Below are 19542 nucleotides of genomic sequence, written 5' to 3' on the forward strand. Positions count from 1 at the left end.
CTACTCCCTTGTAAAGGTAGTTCAGTTGCATATTCAGCAAAGACTCATTACTTCCTGTTGCTTACCTAATCACCCTCATGAAGTAATTGGTTCTTAGGCCTCTTCTGGTTCTCCCTGCAATTTCTTTTTTTTTTTTTCTTTTTGGGTTATATCCAGTGATGCTCAGGGGTTACTCCTGGCGGTGCTTGGGGGACCATATGGGATGCCGGGGATTGAACCCGGGTCAGCCGTGTGCAAGGCAAACGACCTACCTGCTACCTCCAGCCCCTGCAATTTCTTAAGTGGTCGAATTTACTTTAAACTCCTACAGAGGGGCCAGAGCTATATAGCATAGTAGGTAGGGTATCTGCCTTGCATGTGGCCAACATGAGTTCAATCCTTGGAACCCCATATGGTCCCCAAGAGCAGGAGTGATATCTGAGCGACTGGCCAGGATTCAGTTCTGATCACCGCTGGGTGTGGCCCAAAAACATAATTAATAAACTACAGATCCTCAGGAAAGACGTGTGGTATTCTCGAGACACAGAAGGTCAACTGAAGAGATGACTCAACAGGTTGAAGACCTAGGTTTGATCTCCAGCACTGCATAATAATAATATAATAATAATAATAATAATCCCCTCTGAGCACCACAGGAGGGGCCCCTAAACAAGGAGCTAGGAACAGCTCTGGAGCACTGCACATAACTTTTTTTTTCCATGAAAGACACTAAAAACCACCCAATCCATTTCATCCAGAATGCCATTTACCACTCTGGCCTGTCCAAACGGCAGGAAAAGCCTAATGCAGGCCATTCACTGCCACGTGTACATTACTGGAAGGCCAGAAACAAAATATATGTTTGTTCCAGAAACAGGGACCTTGTTAAAGACAAATGATGCTCTATTTCCCCTTGATTATTGATGAGCTAGTAGGAGCAATTCTAACTCTTAGATCATGTGATAAGATAGAAATAATATGAACCACCACGTGAAAAAAGAAAGAAATGAAACATGGTATGATGACAACTTTGAAAAGAACTATAAGAATGAATAGAAGAACGTAAAATGCTAACTCAATAGTTAAACGAGTATAGGTAAACTTTCTTTTTTAAATTCCCACCTAATTTCCTTTAATGTGCACATACTACTTTTCTAGGGAACTGTGTATGTGTGTGCGTGTATGTGGGTGTGTGTACACATGTGTGAGAAAATATAAAATCTGATCACAATAGTTAAGCTCTCTAACTTTCTCTAATTTAGACTTAGGTTCTAGTAGACTGAGCTTCTAAACTGTGGGTGGCAACCCCATGTGTAATAATAAATCTGAATTTTGATTGTGAGGGCTGTGAAACATTTGGCCACAGTAAAACTCGACAACAAAAATTAATTCAAAACAGGGGGCCGAAGTGATAATACAGCAGGTAGGGCACTTGTCTTGCACATGGCTAAGGTTTGATCCCTGGCATCCATTGGTGCCCAAGCATTGCCAGGAGTGATTCCTGAAGCAGAGCCAGGAGCAAGCCCTGACACTGGCAGGTGTGTCCCAACACAAAACAAAAAATTATTTCAAAATCAAATGTGTAACGAATCCAACATGCTACTGGCAGTATTCCCCACACTGCAGAAAACATTTAAGTACTGTAATAAAGCCTCCTGCTATCATGGCAAAAGGCTCTTGAGAACCTACACTTCAAATATCAAAGTATTAAATATTCAGTATCTACGATACTGAAATTTCCAGGGTTTTCCAGATCCCTGGGCAAAGGACCCATGTTCTCTTACCCTGAACTGCTGTTACTTGATTATGTCCTAAGAAAACCCCAAATGCCCTCTCGAAGACAGGATTCTACCAGAATGTTTCTCAATTGCCACTTTAATTGAGTTGTGCACTACACAGTGATGGGGACTAAAAGGTGTTTCCCAGCAAATTCACCTGCTCTCAGAGGAAGAGCTGGGCTCTCAAGAACAGAAAACTGCTTTCCTTCCTTGGAGAATCCCATTCTGGAGCCGAAAGGAGAATCAGGAAGAATGAGCACAAAGAACAAGACAAACTAACAAGGAGAACCAGGTAGTTTTGAATTCTAGTGTGACCTGGAGCTAGACATGTACAAATCCCTCCTGAAGACAACAGCCCCGGCCCCAACACCCCATCGCTTGAGGCCAAGCCGTCTCTCCAGGGAGACGGGGAGGGAAAGTTCTTTTCCTAACAGTCCTCCCAGCTGTGTGCCCTACGCAGAGGCCCGAGTCATGGCCGCCGGACAGTAGCTGCAGCCTGTACCCCAGAGTGCCCAGGGGCATTCCTCTCTGCTGGCCTCTCAGCTGCTGGAACATGTGCGGGCAGAATGGGTATGACAGGGTGGTGCAGGAGGGGCCGGAAGCAGCAGCAAAACAAATGAGATGTGGGTCTTGAGGCTCGGCGAATGTGGCAGCAGGACTAGTCATGGGCCCTGGAAGGATGCGGAGGGCCATGCCCTCCATCAATTCTTCTCCGGGCGGTTTCTGTTCAGGACAGCTTTAGGCGCAAATTCCAACTTGTCCTTAAGGCTCACCACCTGGGTGTGGTCCTTGCCGAGCAGTTCGTCCAGCTTGCGCTCCTCCCGCCGCTCGGAGATGCTCTTCTCCTCCTCCACGGGCTGGGGAGACTTTCCCCTGATGAACCATTCCAGGTGGTAGCCCACGGCCCCGACCACAAAGGCCACAGGAAATGTGGCGTAGGGGGCATAGGTACGCACCACGGTCCAGAACACGGGCCACATGACATCTGCAGAGGAGCACGAGGCAGCATTAGGGAGACACCAGCACCCTTTCCCCTCCCCCAGGGCTCTCAACTTACCAGACAACCTGGCACAACCTACAGAGTAGCCAGCCCAGGCACAGCCCGGCAAGAGATGGGCTAGCGTTGTGAAACAGGTGGGTCCCTGAAACAATCTAGGAAAGGAGGGGAATCCAACTATGAGGGAATGGCGGAAGCATCTCCGCGTTATCACAGTAACTGCAGATGGCTAAGGCACAACTGCCCCGAGAAGACCACTGGGCCTCACCTAATGAAGCACTGAGCTGCTGCCAACCCCAGGTCCACCAACATCCATACACTGTGCCCTCATTTCAAGAACACAGGAACCCGTGGCTCTGAGAAATGCCTCTGCGAGTCCAGCCCCACTGTGAATCTACATGAAGAATCTCCTTTGCCTCACTGAAAGTTTAAGGGGCAGGCTGGAGAGACAGTACAGAAGTTACAGTGCTTTGCCTTGCAGAAGGCTGACCCCTTTTCGGTTTTGTTTTCTTGGGCCACACCCAGCAGTAGTAGTAGTCAGATATTTTGCCTGGTTCTACATTCAGGAATCACTCTTGGGTGGTGCTGGGGGACCATATGGGATGCTGGGAATCACACCCAGGTCAGCCACATACAAGGCAACCGCCTTACCCGTTGTGCTATCGTTCCTGCCCCCTTACTCCAGTTTAATCCCCACATATCTTCTCCCCAAGCCCACAACGAGTAATCACTAAGCACAAAGGCAGGAATAAGCCCTGAATATTGCCTGGTATGTCTCTCTCTCTCTCTCTCTCTCCACCATACTCCCCCTGAAAAAAAAAGTCTAAGATTCTGTATTTTAGGTAAAAAAGATCATGGATTTCGCCTATTGTGAACTTAGTTTTTCTAACAATACTTTACCAATCTGCTGATTCAATCACTTTCAAATTACACTCTCTTCAGTCACACCCTGAGCACATATCAGAAACTCCTGAAAATACCACAAACTCGTTTACCAAACACTGGACCCACTAGGACTTGAAAATTCTAGGGCTGGGTAGGCCATTTGTCTTGCTTGGGGCTGATCAGAGTTCAATTTCCAGCATCCTCTAGGATCCCCCATGCCTCACCAGGAGTGATCCCTGCGTGCAGAGCCAGGAGTAAGGCTTGAGCACCACCAGGTGTGACCCAAAATTCAAAACCAAAACAAAAAAGGACTTGAAAAAATTCTCAAGCAATCACAGGGGGAAAAAAAAAAAAGAAAGAAAGAAAGAAATGATCCCAAGGTCACTTGAAATAAAGCAAAAAAAGCACGGAAATAATCTAAAACCACAAACATTAAGTCACATTGAAGGCCAAATTAGTCTCAAATTATGAAGACTATTACAGACAACTCTCAGTTTTTCACTATTATCTTAACAATGACAATAGTTACCACTGACCCTGTCAGTGGGTTTTAAGCCTCACATCCACCCTTGCAGGAGGATGATATTATCCCAAGGGAAAAAACTGTCCCAAGTCATTCATCTGAAAGTCCTTGTTGGGTGAGAGGGAGGCTGGGGGCAGGCTCAGTGTCTTGCAGGTGAGGGCAAGCAAACAAGTTCCATTCTGGCATCATCCCACATGCCAAGCATGAGCCCCGTGACAATGCCACTTGGGCTCAGCAGTGGCACAGCCTAACCCACTGAGTGTGAGCACGCTAAGTCAGGTGTCAAGGGCCAGCCAGCACTGTGGCCAAGTGTGCAGCACCCCTAGGCTCGATGACAATGATAAAAGGGATGCGGAATAATAAATAAATATTCTTAAAAATATAAAAGGTGGGCTGGAAAGACAGTACAGCAGGGAGGGCACTTGCCTTGCATGAGGTCGACCCAGGTTCGACCCCAAATGGTCCACTGAGCAACGCCAGGAGTGATTCCTGAGGGCAGAGCCAGGAGTAACCCCTGAGCATTGTCGGGTGTGATCCAAAAACTAAATAATAATAAAAGGAAGTCAGAGATGTAGTTCAGTGGTAGAGCATTTGCCTTGCATATGTGAGGTCCTAGGTTTGAACCCCGTACAAAAATTAATCAAATGAAATAGGAACCGAGGGGGGCAGTTCATATGATAGAGCACCTACCTAGCACACCAAAGCCCATATTTGATCCCCTTTACACATGGCTCTTGAAGACCTGCTGGGCATGGCCCCAGTAGCCCTTGAGCACCATTTTATAGGGTGGCTCCTATGAAATAAATAAAATAAAATGTCAATTTGTAGCCATATATATATATATATATGGCTCCAACTCAGCTACTTCTGGTCTAATGTGATCAAAACCTCCCTGAGGATAAGCCACACTTTCCTTTGGTTCAGGTTCTCTTTAGAAGAATCAAAAAGGACCCAGTGGACCTCCCTCTAGGGAAAGCAGCATCCAGCTCCAAAATCACCATCTAAGTTCTTTGTCTGCACTAAGGATTGTGCTGGACAAGTCATACTTTAGTTACCACTTCATTTTTAAAACACCTCCCTGAGCCAAAGATAGTACAGAGGTAGGGTGATTGCCTTGAGGCGGATCAGGGTTCAATCCCTTGTACCACATTGGGTCCCCCCAGCCCCAATATACCAGCCACACCACACATCGCCAGAAATGAACCCTGAGAGTATAGCCAGGAGCATCAGCCAGTGTGGCTTCAAATCCCAAAACAAATAAGTAAATACTTCCACAGTCAGAAACTATTAGCCAACATTTTCATCTAAGGTTCAGGGACATTATGTTAACTGCCTAGAAGGGCTGTTGCTCCTAATTTTGAACCCAGATCTCTCTAGCGTCAAAATCTGGGCTCTTTCTAGTGCAAAAACACACAGTAGATAGGATAGGTGAAGTTTCTTTCCAAATCTTCAACCTGGGGAGAAATGCCTGCAGTGCTTCTCCTTTCAAGATTTGACATCTGACTACCCAGAAAGAGCTCCCCCCTTTTGCCACCTCTAAGATTCTAAGGTTTAATCTCCAAAATTTGTGAAATTATAAGACTTCGAAGTTGTTGGAAGAGGCATATGTGAAGCACCTCAAGCCCATTCTCTATTTTCTTCCCTTCAAGTAATACTGGATAAAGTAAATACTTTCCCTACACAGCAACTCTCCATTCAGTCTTTAAACAGCAAAAATGATGGGGTTGAAGAGTTAGTGGGTAGGCACAACACTACCAGCCCAAGTGTGTTCCCTGTCACCCCCTATGTTCCCTTAAGATCCACCAGGAGTGATCCCTGAGTCCAGAGCTGGGAGTAAGCCCTGAGCACTGGCAAAAGTGGCCCCAAAACATACTATGAGTCTACAATGAGTATGGTATGATCTCTCACAACAAGTACAAATTCCCTGACATCCAGCTCACACTCTTGAGAGTTCCCAAGTAAGTCAATACGGGGACTTAACAATTGGAACCCATCTTTTTCTGTATTAGACACTGACTGGTGCCCCTCTATTCCATCCATCAGCATTTGCCAAAACACTTTTCTGAGAGCAAGGAGCGGCTGTGTGTGGTCCCATGGTGGTCCCTATTCACCCCCCAGCCCTCTCACCCTCACCCTGCCCCTGCCTTGCACAAGCTGCTCAAGAAGTCTGCTGAATGAATGACTGCTCCAGCAGTTCACTAAGAGTAAACCACGGCAGTCGTCCACCCACCCGCCCTCAAAAGGATGCAGGAAAGACGGCAGGTGCCTTTGCCGACTGCACGATGCTCGAAACTCAGACCCAGCACCGCAGAACCCACAAGGACAAAGTGCCCCGCTCGGGGATACGCAATTGCACGCGCAGCCAGGAGGGAGAACGACGCGGCCGGTAGGGTGCACCGGGCAGCCCTGGCCAGGAGCGCTGTTCTTGTGGCTGGGGCCCTGGAGGGCCAGAGATCCAAAGTCACGGCCTGAGATGCTGACAATCGCTCACGAGGGCACAGGAGAGCGGAGAGGGTGGAAGAATTCACCCTGACCCATCACCGGAACCCGGTCCGGGAACGCAAGTGCCAAGTCCGAGCCCGGGACGAGTGTCTTCCCCCCTCTCTACCCGCACCGGGGGCCCGGGGGCTGGGACCCTCCGCGACCAAGTTCGTGGCGACCTCGGCGTCCGTCCTCACCCGAGCGCCCGCGGCCGAAAAGCCCCGGCTGCAGAGGGGGGTCGGCGGGGAGCCTGGGCACGCCGAGCCCCGCGGAGACTGGGAACTGTCAGGGCTGCTCAAGGGCAGGACACTCGTGACCACTCCTCCCCTCGGAGGGCATGACCTGCAGCCGTCGCCACGACAGCCGGCCGGCCCGGCAGCCGCTCGGGGAAGGAAACTGTCCGCGGGCTCCGCGCGCTCACCTGCGCCGCCGCCCACGCGGCTCCGGCCGGCCACCGCCCTCACGCGCCAGCGTCGGGCACACGGACGCCGCCGCCGCCGCCGCCGCTCCCAGCGGCCCGCGGGGCCGCGCCCCGGGGCCCCGCCCCCCGGCCCTCGGAGCGCCGGGATTGGCTGCGCTCCCGTCAAGGGAACGGAAGGAGCGAGGCGTCCGCCATGGGAGCCCGCTGCGTGGGGCGGGCCACAGCGCCCCCTCATGGCCAGGAGAATCCCAGCGGCGTCACCGGCGACTTTTGCTGGGGGAAACTTAAAAGGTCATTCTTTTTCGTTTATTCAACCGATCTGATTAGGTGTCTTAGACGGCAAAAAAACAAAGCCATGCTCCCTGACCTCAAAAATCATTTCTTAGCTTTAGGTAATCTGATGCTTAAGGACTCTTTGGATAGCGTGAGTACTCTGGGCTGGCTTTCTAGCTGCGTGACCTTGAGGACATTGTCTGAACATCCTTACATCTTTGATGTAAATGTAATGACATTTGTTTCATAGACTATCACAAGGGTTAGGTGATATTGTATATGTAAATTTCTGTGCCCAGCACATGGGGGAAATAAAAGGTACATTATTAATCAGCCATTGAAATAAGTCAAATCTAAGTCTTACCTGACCCTTCAAGAACAAATATTCACTCTACCTCTCTGTTCCTTCTCTGCACCCTGCTCAGACATCTATTGTAACACAGTTTAAAACACCAAAGCTTAAGCTCTGTGTGCCCGCATCTAGCCCTGCCTTTCCCACCTTATTCACAAGTCTCAGCCTGATACATTTATATTTAGTAACACGTACAAAACCCCTCGTATTCCCTTATGCAGAACAAGATGTTTCACAGTCCTTGGTTTTTCTTTATTCTTTTCTTCATCTATCCAGAGCATCATTCCCCCCACTTGGGGGAAGGGAAGTAACCAATATTGCTCTGGCTTATTTGTCAAGTTTAAAGAGCCAGAAAGCCTTCTGGACTACATTATCAGGTTAGAAAATTCCTCTAAGTTCTAAATTCAGTGCTAAGGTCTCACTGTAGAAATGGAGAGAAAGGAAGTGTACACAGAAATGTCATTAAAAATATCATGATTAGCAGAATTTGTTCACTAGTTGAATGTTTCATGACAAAGGGATAGAATTGCATAGAAAAGCTAGCAGGAGCAGTGAACATGTTCTAGGCACTGAAGGTGTGCATTACAAGGCCCAAGCTACCCTAAGGAGCTCTCTGCCATATGGAGAAGCATACCCTTCTACAAAATGCCAACAAAGCATAAGAAATATTGGGGGAAGAATGCATAGTAGCACACAGGAGGAGCCCCTAGAAGAACCTGCCCTCAAGCTGAGTGTAAGTTGGCAGTTTTGCCCAACAGACCTTGGTGGGGCTCAGACTGAGGTATCAGACATGAGTTTAAATCTTGCATCTGTTGCCTACTATGCTCAGAAAAAAAAATCTCTTACGTTCAATAAGAGGGACAGGGACAGGGATATAGCTCAGCAGTAAAGCATATGCCTTGCATATGTGAGACCTAGAGAGAAATAGTAGGAAGGATGGAAGGAAGAGAGGAAGAGAGGAAGGAAGGAAGAAAGGGAGGGAGGGAAGGAGGGAGGAAAGGATGGAGGTGAAGTTAATTCTAGTACCCATTTTCCAGGGTTGAACTGAGTAGCAAGTCATCTTAGTAGGTGCTTGACCCAGTAAATTATGAGTTGAATGTTTAGTATTAGTCTATTTCTTCTGAAATTTCGTGTATCCATGTATGGTACTGCTTATTCATTAAGCAATAAGCCTAAGTGCCATCTTTAAGGCCTTTCCATCTTTGAATGATTCCCCAGTTCCAACTCCTAGCACCTACTAAAGTTTCTCAAAGTAATCATCCTCTTACCTGCACCATTTCCCTCAATAGTCTCCCTGACTTCCACTGCTGTTCTTCTGGTTCATTTCCCTTCTGCTGGCCAAAGGGTCCTTCAAAAACAAAACAAGGTCCAGAAATCTCCAGCTCACCCCTTGGATTTTCTGGACACATCTCTATGTGCTCCACACCCTGTGCTAACCTGTCAGTTCTTCCCCATCCTCTTCATTATACACATCTGCACGTCTTTAGCAAGGTTGGCCCATTTGCCTGAAACAAATGCTCTCCCTATCTTTGCTGCATAACTCAAATTCATTCCCCAAGACACAGTTTAAAAGGCCGAACTTACAAAAGTCTCTCTTAGACTCCTGGCAGCCAGAGACAGCTTCCCTGGGTCTTTTGGGCACCTCTGGGAGAGCAGACATCCCCTTTGTAGCCAACATTTCTGCTCATATGCCAGCTGAGAAGATGCCAAGGGGCAGAGCCCAGCTTTGCAGTCAGCATTGCTACACAGATCGCAGCGCCAATGGGGAGGCCTCTACATCAGCCTCATGGGAGCATTTCACATCACATCTGCAGCAGAATGGATACACTTACGCATAAAGACTGTTCCAACACCCACTCCCACACCTCATAATCCCAGAATGCTTTGACCAGTTTGTGGGAAAGACCTAGGCCATAGAAGGTCACTAACAGGCTATTTCCAGGCTTTCTGTCTTGGGTAAGTCCTTTAATCCCTCCAAGCCTCCATCTTCTTGTCTCAAAAATGGGGTGACAGCACTGACTTCATAACATTGCCCTGAGCACTTTCTAGTCTATACCTTACCCAGGTCACAATTTTAGAGATGACAATGGCATGTCAGAGGGAAAAAGTGAGCCCTCCAAGCCTCACTTGGCAAGTATACAGAAAATAGACAAGGGAGCATTTTCTGTAATCACCTGGAACGTGTGGGACAGGATGTTTTCCCCAGCAGTACTCAGGGGGCACATCTAGCAGTGCTGGAGGAACGTGGTGACAGGATTTGAACTGGGGTTACCAGGGTGGCAGCTGTAACTTTAACCTTCGGACTAGGTCTCCAACACTAAAATGCCAGTTTATAACTCATCCAAGAGCAGTCTTCCCACTACATCTTAGACAGAGCACATGATTCTTTGGGGATATGCTCCAAGATGATTCACTTTGGAGAATAGATCACATGGGCATTCTGTGTGTGTGTGTGTGTGTGTGTGTGTGTGTGTGTGTGTGTGTCTTGCCTTCCCATTAGTCTCGTATGTGTGCCCATATGTATATGATTACTTACTTTTCAGTAGTCTTCCTGCTAGCCTGCAAAATCCCTGTTTATGACACTATCCTATTCAAAACCCTACATACAGTCTCAGGAACCAGGTCCACTCACCACCAATTGACCTTATAGCCCAGCAAAATCCATGCTCTTTCTGCCAAAGCCTTTCTCTTCCATACCTTTGCTCAGCCATTGCCTTACCTGGGAATATTCTTCCCAGCTCAAGACTTTCTTCATTGGCTAATCCCTAGTCATCTCTCTGGCATTTATGCCTCTCTTGTAAATGCTTTCTTACTTATCAGTTTTTCCCAGAAGACCGTAAGTTCTACAAGGGCAGAAATGACACATGTCCAGGGCTATCTCCCCAACGCTGGGCATACCAAGAGCAGTTCCTGATAAATGTTTCCTGAGTGATGAATGAAAAGAGTTGGTTAGTCCGGTGCGACCCAGAAGAACTGCAGCTCCTTGGAACAGTTTTTTTCCTGGCCTGGGATGATACCTCAGCTCAGCCCCAGGGCAGTTCCAGGAGCATAAAGGCATCGCACTGGGTGAGGGTAGCCTCCAAACCCTTTTCTGGATCAGACAGTCACAGATCTGTGCCTGCCACCTAGTCCTGTGATGCACAGCTCACTCTGGTCTTCCTAACTCTCAGCATTCTGGTATGACACAGGAAGAGCCACATTCATGTAAAATGCTTGGCCCCTGCCTGACTCGTGGCCGGCATCCTGAGTTACCCTAACTGCCAGGAGGCTCCACAGAGTGGTCTCGAAAGTGAAGTTTGACTGCTTCAGTTCATGAAGGGCAAGCCCAGTGGGAAGACCATCCTCAGGAGGAGGACAAGGCCCTGGTCACTAGGCGGCAACTGGCCTGGGGGTGGAGATGGCGGGGTTTCTGAGCACCGGGAGGTAGAGGGCCTGTTTAGGCAGCAGAAGAAAAGTGGAAACCCCCGGCAGTGACCCACGAACCCTCCTGAACCGGCCGGTTCCTCTGTGGCCACCAACCGCTCCTCCCGCCCACCCTCTCCCACACACACAACTTCCGGAGAGAGCAGCGGCCGAGTGCAGTTCTGCCGTTTTATTTTTCCTGGGATACTCAAGGGGGTGTGGGAACAGCCACAGGTGTGGTGAGGGGAAGCCCCCATCTCCCCTCCCCAGCAGCTGGGAGAAGGGAGAGGCCCAGGTGCCCTGGTCCTGGGTTGGTCCAGCCACTGTGGTCCCTGGGCCCGGTGGGCTGAGGGCTGAGGATGGAGCCCCTGGGAGGGGGGGTGGGGGCGGACTCCGAGGCGGGGTTCGGGATTCTTCATAAAAAGCCACGAAGCTTGATCCCCACGAAGCCCAGCCCCGCGGGGTGGGGGGGTACGCAGAGCCCAGATGGGGGACCCGGCCCGGCCTGGCCCGTGGTGGTGGTGGTGTTGGAGGTGGTGGTGGAGGTGGTGGGGAGAGTAATGGCAGAGATGGTGCCCAGGGGGGAGGAGGTGGGGACGAAGCGTCGGACCAGGCGGGAGGGGGTCCGGGAGGGGGCGCGGGGCGCAGAGGCACGGCCCCCAGCCCGGCCCGGGCGCCTTGGCGCGGATGTCAGGGCGGTAAAAACCCCGCGCGGGTGTGCGGGCAGGAGGAGCCGGGCGCGCGGTGCCGGCGGGCGGGCGGGCGGGCGGGCGCACGGGGCGGCCCGCGTTCACAGTGACCTCGACGCTGGGTGTACAGTACGGGTAGAAAACCGCGGGCCGGGCCCCGGGCCGGGCGGGCCGCCCGCTCACAGCCTGGTCTGGGCCTCGGGGATGTAGATCTCGATGCTGTCGGCGCTCTCCGTGGCCGAGCTGTGGCGGAAGGAGGCGGCGCGCTTGGCCGCCAGGAGCCGCTTGCGCGCTTCCTGCCGCTGCCGGTCCACCGAGTCCAGGGAGCGCTCCTTCACCGGCACGCCCCGGCCCCGCGAGGGCTTCTTTGGTATCGGCGGAGGCACCTTCTTCTCCTCCTGCGGGCACAGGGCGGGGCTGAGTGCGGGAGGCGCGCGGCCCGGGGCCCCAGCACCGACAGGGCCCGACCCTCCCCGCTCACCCTGGACGGCCCCAGGGCCCCTGGAGACACCGCTCTCCACCTGGCTCCAGCCGAGGTTTCGGTCCAGGCCGGCTCCTGCACTCCCTTCCCGCCCGCCAGGGACAGGGGTGAGCCTCCCCACCGCTCTTACCCCTCCACCCCGCAAAAGGGACAGGGATGCGCCTCCTCACCGGCTCCCGCGCCTCCACCCCCCCAAAAGGGCCAGCGGTGCGCCTCCCCACCGGCTTCGGTGTCCCCACTCCTCTCTCCCCCGCCCCAAGGGACAGGGGTGTGCCTCCTCACCAGCTCCCGTGCCCCTACCCCCCAGAAGGGACAGGGGTGTGCCTCCCCACTGGCTCCTGGGATCTGGGACAGGGTGCGCCTCCCCACCAGCTTCTGGGACAGGGTACCCGTCCCCACCCGCTCCTGGGTCTCATCAGGAACCAGGTCTAGGAGCATGAGGGCTGGAGGCCACCCAGCACTGAGCAGGAGCTGGGCAGTCTGCCCCTCTGGGATTCTAGCTCTGCCCCCTTAAACGCTGGCTGCTCTGGAGGGGGCTGCAGTCTTGCAGGCTCTGGCAGCTCAGGCAGCAGCGGTTTGGGGACACAGAGTGCGACACGGAGTGAGTTCATATGGAAGGAAATGGTCAAGGAGCCCTTGCTCCCCATGAGTCCTCCTCCTCCTCCCCTCAGCCCCCCATCATGGGAAGGGCATTCCCCCACTCTGGCCTGCTGGCCTGGACCTCAGCACACCTTCGGCTCCAGGAGTTTCCAGCTGTTGGCCTTGAGTTGCTGTAGCTCCAGGAACTTGAGGGTCACATCCTCAATGGAGAGCTGCAGGAGGTCCCAGAAACCCGCCAGGTCCTGGAAGGTGGGCACGGGGAACGCAGTGGGGTCCTGCAGGAATGGGCACCGGAGACACAGCAGTGAGAGAGCGCCCCAGCCCGGCCTCACTGCCCGGAGTTCAACCCTCCACAGGCCTCTGCCTCCCGGGCATCAACACTCAACCTCCCGCCCGGGCAGCCACACACCCAGGGCCGCGGCCTCACCATGCTCTGCTGACACAGCCGGAAGAACTGCTGGACCTTCTGGGACAGGAGAAGCTGGGTGCTGCCCACAGCGCTGCGAATCTTCTCGAGGACTGGACAGCAGGGGAACCATGGAGTCAGCCCTACCTGACCCGCCCCCCACCCACCCTGAACCCTGCCCCTGCCCCCCACGACTCTGGAAAGCGCCTGTCCATGCTTCCCCAGACAGATTTCCAGTTTCTGATGGAAAGCGGCCTTAGACACAACCCAACCCAACAAGCCCAACCCACTGACAGAACCATCCCTCACCCCGGTGTCACTCTTGGGGTGAATAAAAAGGACACATTTCCCATGGGTGGCTTCCTCCTTGCCTCCTTGCATAAGGGGTGCAGAGGCACGACAGTGTCTCACCCCTACCCCACACTCCCTCAGAATTGCCCCCACTCCGGCCTCAGAGGTGAGCGGATGCCCTGCATGCCCCCCCCCCCACGCCCCAGTTCCCACCCCGAGCATCCCGACTGCACCAAGACAGCCCAGAGTCCCCGGAGTCCCCGTGGCCTCGCACCCCAGACACTGTCTCCCCCGCCCAGGCCCTTCACTCACTCTCCTCGGGCAGCTCGTAGTCCTCCGCCTCACGCTCCATCTGCTGGCACCAGTGCTCCAGTTTCTCCACCTCCGCCCTCAGCATCTTGATGAACCACTCGCCGTCCCGGGGGCAGGGGGACGTGCGGCCTGAGTCGGGGAGGCTGCGGGAGCCGCGCTCCATCCAGGAGTCCCGGCGGCCAGAGCCCGGGCCCGGGGTGGGGGCAGCGGTGGGGCCGGACGACCCATTGCTGGCCGGCGGCTCGTACGGCAGTGGGTAGCCCTCACGGTAGGCCCACTGGCCCTGCGTGTGGACTGTGCGGAAGACTGAGTAGGTGGGGGCCCGGGGCCCGGGCTGGGGCTCAGAGGCATGCCTCTGGAAGGAGCGTCCAAACTGCAGGGCCTTGTCTTCTGTGGCCACTGTGGCCAGGCCAGCCAGGCCCTCCAGCTCCAGGTCAGCCTGCACACCGGCCGTCACACTGTTGGAACGCTTGAACCGCGCCCGCCTGGCAAGAGAAGGGACCGTCATCTCTGGCCTCGGACTCCTGCATCCTGGGCCCAAAGGAGGAGGAATGGAAGGGGAATCGATGCAGTAATGGACATTTATCTGAAAATTCAACTGTCATGACAGGTACAATCTATACTGTTATGTACCCCTTACCTCCACGTAGCGTGATACCTGAAATACCGAGCTGCCAGAACTACAAGCATAGACTGATCAGAACGGACACAGGCCAAAAGGAACACCCCCTGCAGAAGCTGGGTTGGGAGGCAGGGAGGGACAGTGAAGTCACAGGGGGTTCCAGAGTCCAGGCATTTGAATACAGAAGTGTTTCAGAATAAGCAGTAGCATATTTTTGCTAGTTTACTTCAGCTGTACAAATACATCCTCAGCACGATGGGTCAATTAAGGCCGAACAACCCGTGAACACCTACCTATAAAGCAGCAGAGTCTGGATTTGAGCTCAGGGCTCAAACCATCCTGGAGTTGTGGGGGGCAGGGAGGTGCCCGCAGCTGGGAGGGCCTCTCCAGGGAGCCCCGCCCTCAGCCTAGCCAGCCAGTTCCATTACGCAGAATTAAGTGGGAAGGAATGGCCAAGGCCTGGAAAGGTCTTTGAATTAGTAAGATGCAAATTCTACACAAAACAGAAAGTCACTTGGCCTTGTACGTCATTTCTGACTTCAGAATAGGGGCTCTTCTCCATGAAGAAGCCAGTGGGCCCCTGAGATACCCTGGCAGGTCACAGAATACTTGAAGGAGGTGAGCAAGGAAATGGAGAGCAGTGGAGAGGTAAACAGAAGGTGGGCGTCTAAATTCAAAAAACTTTTGTAGAAGAAAGGCCCACATGGTCTCAACTAGCTACACCCCACTCAAACGGGACAGAGAGGAACTTGGGAGCCAGCTCACAGGGCACCTTGAGCTTCCCAGGAGACCCTTCCAACCCCCACAACTTCAGCCTTCCCCTTGCTGCCCAGGCCTTCTCTCTCTGTCTGCCTTGCCTGCCTGCTTCCCTCCAGCTGGCAGGCTGCCTGCTGGGAGCCTGTTGCCATAGAAACCAGACCCAGAAGGATGCGGCAGGACCCAAGAACGAGGGATGCACTCATGTGCAGTCTCCAGTGAGCCCTCGGGCCAGCCCCCCACCCAGAGAGAGCAAAGGCGAGAACACAGCCACAATGCCTCTGCCTGGTCATCTTGGCATCTCCACCTTGGCATCGGCCCTGCCCAGACCACTCAATCAGCCCCCTTTTGGGTACTTCAGCCGCTGCTCAAAATAGCACAAAATTAAAACCGTGACCTAACAGTCGGACCTGAGTTCTAATATTGGCTTTGCTGCTATGTGCTTTGGGGAAGTCTCCCAACTTCCATCCAGTCATATAATGTATATCACATACATGACTATGTCACATGAACACACACATCATCGTCATCACTGTCATTCCATTATTCATCAATTTGTTAGAGCAGGCACCAGTAACGTCTGCATTCGTCCTAGCCCTGAGATTTTAGCAGCCTCTCCTTCCTCATCCTTCCCAATGGTGCCACACTGGAGGCTCTTTCAGGGTCAGGGGAATGAGACACATCATTGTTACTGTTTTTGGCATATCGAATACGCCATGGGAACTTGCCAGGCTCTGCAAATCCTCGCACTCGCGTACTCTATAAAATGGTACAAACTCACCACTAACATCCAAGGTAGCCCCTCTCCTTAAAACTTATTGTGAATATTTTAAAACAGAGGTCAACGTTTTGACCCTGATCCCCAGGACTGCAGTTTTCTTCTTAGAGCTGAGTTCTGCCCAACCCATTCCCCTGCTCAAAACCCTCCCTGAGTTCCCCACCACCAACAAGATCAAGTTCAAGCTCCTATGCAAACACAGACCCAAGTCCAGCACGTACTCTGGGTACAGGCCTCTTCTTCACCCGCATTTCCCTATGAGGAGAATATTCACAGCCCTGACTCTAAGCCTTGAGGCATACTCTTTTCCCTGCCTAATTCCTCCACCTCCTCCCTTCCTCTTCTCTGTTCATTCTCTTCCTCTGCCAACCACCTGACTGTCACCAGCTGGCAGTCTTGCCCCCAGAGAGATCCCCCATTCGTTCGTTGTCTTCCATCTCTGGTAAGAATCCTGGGTGTGTAACTGAGCTGGAAGGATGCACTCTGATGCCCTTGGGTTTCAGTTAGCCTGTGGTTCCTTTAAGATCCAGTGGTTGCAAACCATGCAGACAAGGGTGGAGCCTGACCCAATAAACCCATGGTGGAAGATTCATCTGCCCTGCCTGCCTACCTGTGATCCTCCAGCCGCCAAGGTAACAAGGCTTTTCTCTGACTTTGCACTTGCTGTCTTTCACCTGTCCTCTGAGGCGTCCTGGGAGGATCACACTCCATCTTGATGGAAACAGACCGAGCAGTCTGCAGTGGCAGCCTCAGTGGCCCAGGCTTCACGGTTCTCAAGGGAGCGAGTTCTCACATGCCTACTTCAAGAGAAGTCAAGGAAGCTGACGAGCTTATGGGATTCCTGGGACCACAGTCCTCAGCAACACGCCCAGCCAGGGACCAAGATCTGCACAGCGCAAGTCCAAGTCAGTCATCTCTGCACCAGTGGCATCTCAAACCAGAGGACCAGAGACAAAATCCCTCAAAAACAGAGCAATGGAATAAGGAACCAAAAGTGGAACCTGGGCATTTCAGGTCCCGGCAGAGACAACCTAGCTCTGGAAGTATCTGAGGCAGAGAGAAAGAAGCAGAAAATCAGGACACAGTCACCTAAGGCAGGGGACAGATGGGCCTTGAGGAGGAGTGATGAGCCAACGTGGCCCATGCAGTCACCTAAGAATGGAAGGCACCCACTGATCCTGAGGCCACTGGCAATAGGGAAGTCTGTGATGACAACTGCCGGGGGGGGGGGGGGGGGCGGTGTGCTCAGAGACAGCATATGCTTTGCATAGAGAAAGCCCAGGTCTAATCCCCAGCACTGCTTGGTCTCCCAAACAACATAAACTCCTGAGCACTGAGCTGGGAGAATTCCCTGGGCACTGCTAGAGTGCCTCCCACCTCCCAAATAAAAAGAGTTGAGGTATCAGGACAGACAGATGGCAAGGGTTTTCTGGAAGTAGAGGAAACCAGACTGACGCGCTACCTACTGCGCTAAGCCAGGCAAGACAAAGAGCTCTGCTGAGAAAAGAAGGGAGAAGATAGTGTAACTTTAGGGGAGAGATATTTTAGTTGTTAATTATATTTCTAGAAAACTGGGGGAGGGGAAGGTGAGATATTTGCATAGGATGGTCTGAGCATATATACCTCAGAGGGAGAGAACCTGTGAGGTATGTGTGTATGTGTGTGTGTGTGGGGCGGGGGGGAATAATGGCTGTCTGGAGGGGTCTATACTCCGATTCCCAGAATCTGCCAGTGTGTTACCCCCCAGGGCAAAGGGACTCCCCAGATCCAACCCCAGAGAGGAGCCTGAGCTGAGAGGCGCCTAAATCCTCCAGTTTTCTCAAAAGGCCCTTCTCAGGGAAGGAGGCAGGACCTGGGACAACAGCATCCAAGGGGAAGGGAGACGTGACAGGATCGGACCGCCCCTTGCTGGCTTGAAAGACAAGTGGGCGACAAGCCCAGGCAAGCGGATAATCTCTACAAACTGGAAAAGGGGACAAAGTGGATTCTTTCCAGATTTTCCAGAAGGGATCACTCCTGCCAGCATCTTATTTTTAGTGCTCTGAGACCCAGTTCAGACTTGTGACCTCTAGAAATGTCAAATAATAAATATGTATTATCTGATGTCTCTAAGTTAGTGGTAATTTATTACAGTACCAGGAAATTAACATAACCCGTAAAGATAAATGGATTGAGGAGAGAGAACAGGGAGGCAGTCGGCCAAGGACCAGCGAGAAGACGAATAAATAATAACATCCTCTGAGCACTTCGTTTTGTGCTAAGTTCTTTTTGTGAAATATATTCCTGCTTCGCCCTCACATACCCCTTGCTAGGGGTATTAGGCTTACAGATGAGCACCTTGAGGCTTAGAAAGACAAAGTGACATCTTCAAATCAGAAAATGATCAAATTAGCTCAGAGGCCACTTCTCAGCCATGTCACTCGGCTGGCCCCTGGGACTGTGGGAGGGGCTGGCATCCACCAGAAGGACAGGACAGGCATCCCTGAGAAGACTGGTGCAGGAGGCAGGGGAGGAGACCCACCCAAGCTAGGGGCTGGCTCTGAAGCAGCAAGATGTCCCACCGGATGACTCCCACCCTGAATCTGGTGACAAGGCTGTGGTCTCACAGAAATGGGGTAGGGGCGGGAGTGAGCATGCACAGTTTTGGGGGATGCCGTCAAGTAGAGTTGGGCTCTGAATCTAGACCGCTGGGGTCCAAAACCCAGCCTGCAGCCCGAGCCTCATTTTCCTCCAGTACAGATGAAAATGATCCTAGTCCTGCTCATAGGATTGTTATGAGTTAATGGATATAAAGGACTCAGCCCAGCACCTGGCCTGCCCATTGTGAATGGAGAGCCGGGAGGCTTTGTAACTCTCCCTCAAAAGAAAGGAAGCGAAACAAATACAATCATGGCAATGTAGCACAGAGAACCCAGCCAGGGTATTGTAGTCATTAATTATTATGATTGCTGTTGATCATTTCCATCTGTTCTCCCACAGCACTCTGAATAAGACCTCTTTTATACTCCATATCACATTGTATTGTGAGCCATTTGCATATCTGTCTCACTTACTAAATAGGGCAGTTCCTCATATAAATTTTGGTTAAGTGGTTGGTTGGCAAGAAAGGGAGAATGGGTGGGAGTGACCATGAACCATGCCACAGCATTCATTCTCCTTTTTTCCTCTTAGTAATAGGATCCCCCAATTCTAAAACTAAACACATAACCACTTGGAATAAAGATACCAATCTTTCTTGCAGTTAAGCGGACTGATACAATCGAGTTCAAGTTCACAGGATAAAAACAGAAGTGATATGTGTGACTTCTACATAATATTCTTAGAAGGAAAATGTGCCTTTCTTTGTTCTGTACTCCTCCTTATTAACTAGAATGCAGGCTTGATGGCTGGACCTCAAGCAGCCCTTTTGTAACACAGAGCGAAAGCCAAGTGATGGAGGATAAGGAGTCAAGGGCCTAAGGCTGAAACAGATAGCAGAATTTACCTGGGCTTTTAAGAAAGAGAAATCAACTCCTA

The 19542-nt window shown here is 52.0% G+C and overlaps 2 protein-coding genes across 4 annotated transcripts in view; both read right to left on the bottom strand.

The window, feature by feature from the left end:
- Positions 1–1819: 1819 nt before the first annotated feature.
- Positions 1820–7185, bottom strand: SMIM12 (small integral membrane protein 12). Of its 2 annotated transcripts, none has more exons than XM_056123303.1 (2): positions 6841–7041; positions 1820–2742 (listed from the first exon to the last, which is right to left on the bottom strand). In XM_056123303.1, exon 2 carries the CDS (start codon positions 2735–2737, stop codon positions 2459–2461), a length of 279 nt encoding a protein of 92 aa, XP_055979278.1. In that variant the 5' UTR covers positions 2738–2742; positions 6841–7041; the 3' UTR covers positions 1820–2458. The 2 variants fall into 2 exon arrangements, with proteins under 2 accessions (XP_055979278.1, XP_055979277.1); XM_056123302.1 differs by lacking the exon at positions 6841–7041 and adding an exon at positions 7065–7185 and having other exon boundaries at positions 1822–2742.
- A 4076-nt stretch (positions 7186–11261) lies between these two features.
- The window catches only part of DLGAP3 (DLG associated protein 3), a 64568-nt gene continuing 56287 nt past the window's right edge, over positions 11262–19542 (bottom strand). For both annotated transcript variants that reach the window (XM_056122599.1, XM_056122600.1), the window contains exons 9-12: positions 13871–14355; positions 13289–13380; positions 12993–13136; positions 11262–12178 (exon numbers count right to left, since the gene is read on the bottom strand). In XM_056122599.1, the coding sequence (XP_055978574.1) occupies positions 11960–12178; positions 12993–13136; positions 13289–13380; positions 13871–14355 (940 nt within the window). In that variant the 3' untranslated portion in view covers positions 11262–11959. The remainder of the gene's footprint in view (positions 12179–12992; positions 13137–13288; positions 13381–13870; positions 14356–19542) is intronic.

Source organism: Sorex fumeus, unplaced genomic scaffold (assembly GCF_029834395.1).
Source record: "Sorex fumeus unplaced genomic scaffold, SorFum_2.1 ptg000047l, whole genome shotgun sequence".
NCBI classification, from domain to species: Eukaryota; Metazoa; Chordata; class Mammalia; order Eulipotyphla; family Soricidae; genus Sorex; species Sorex fumeus.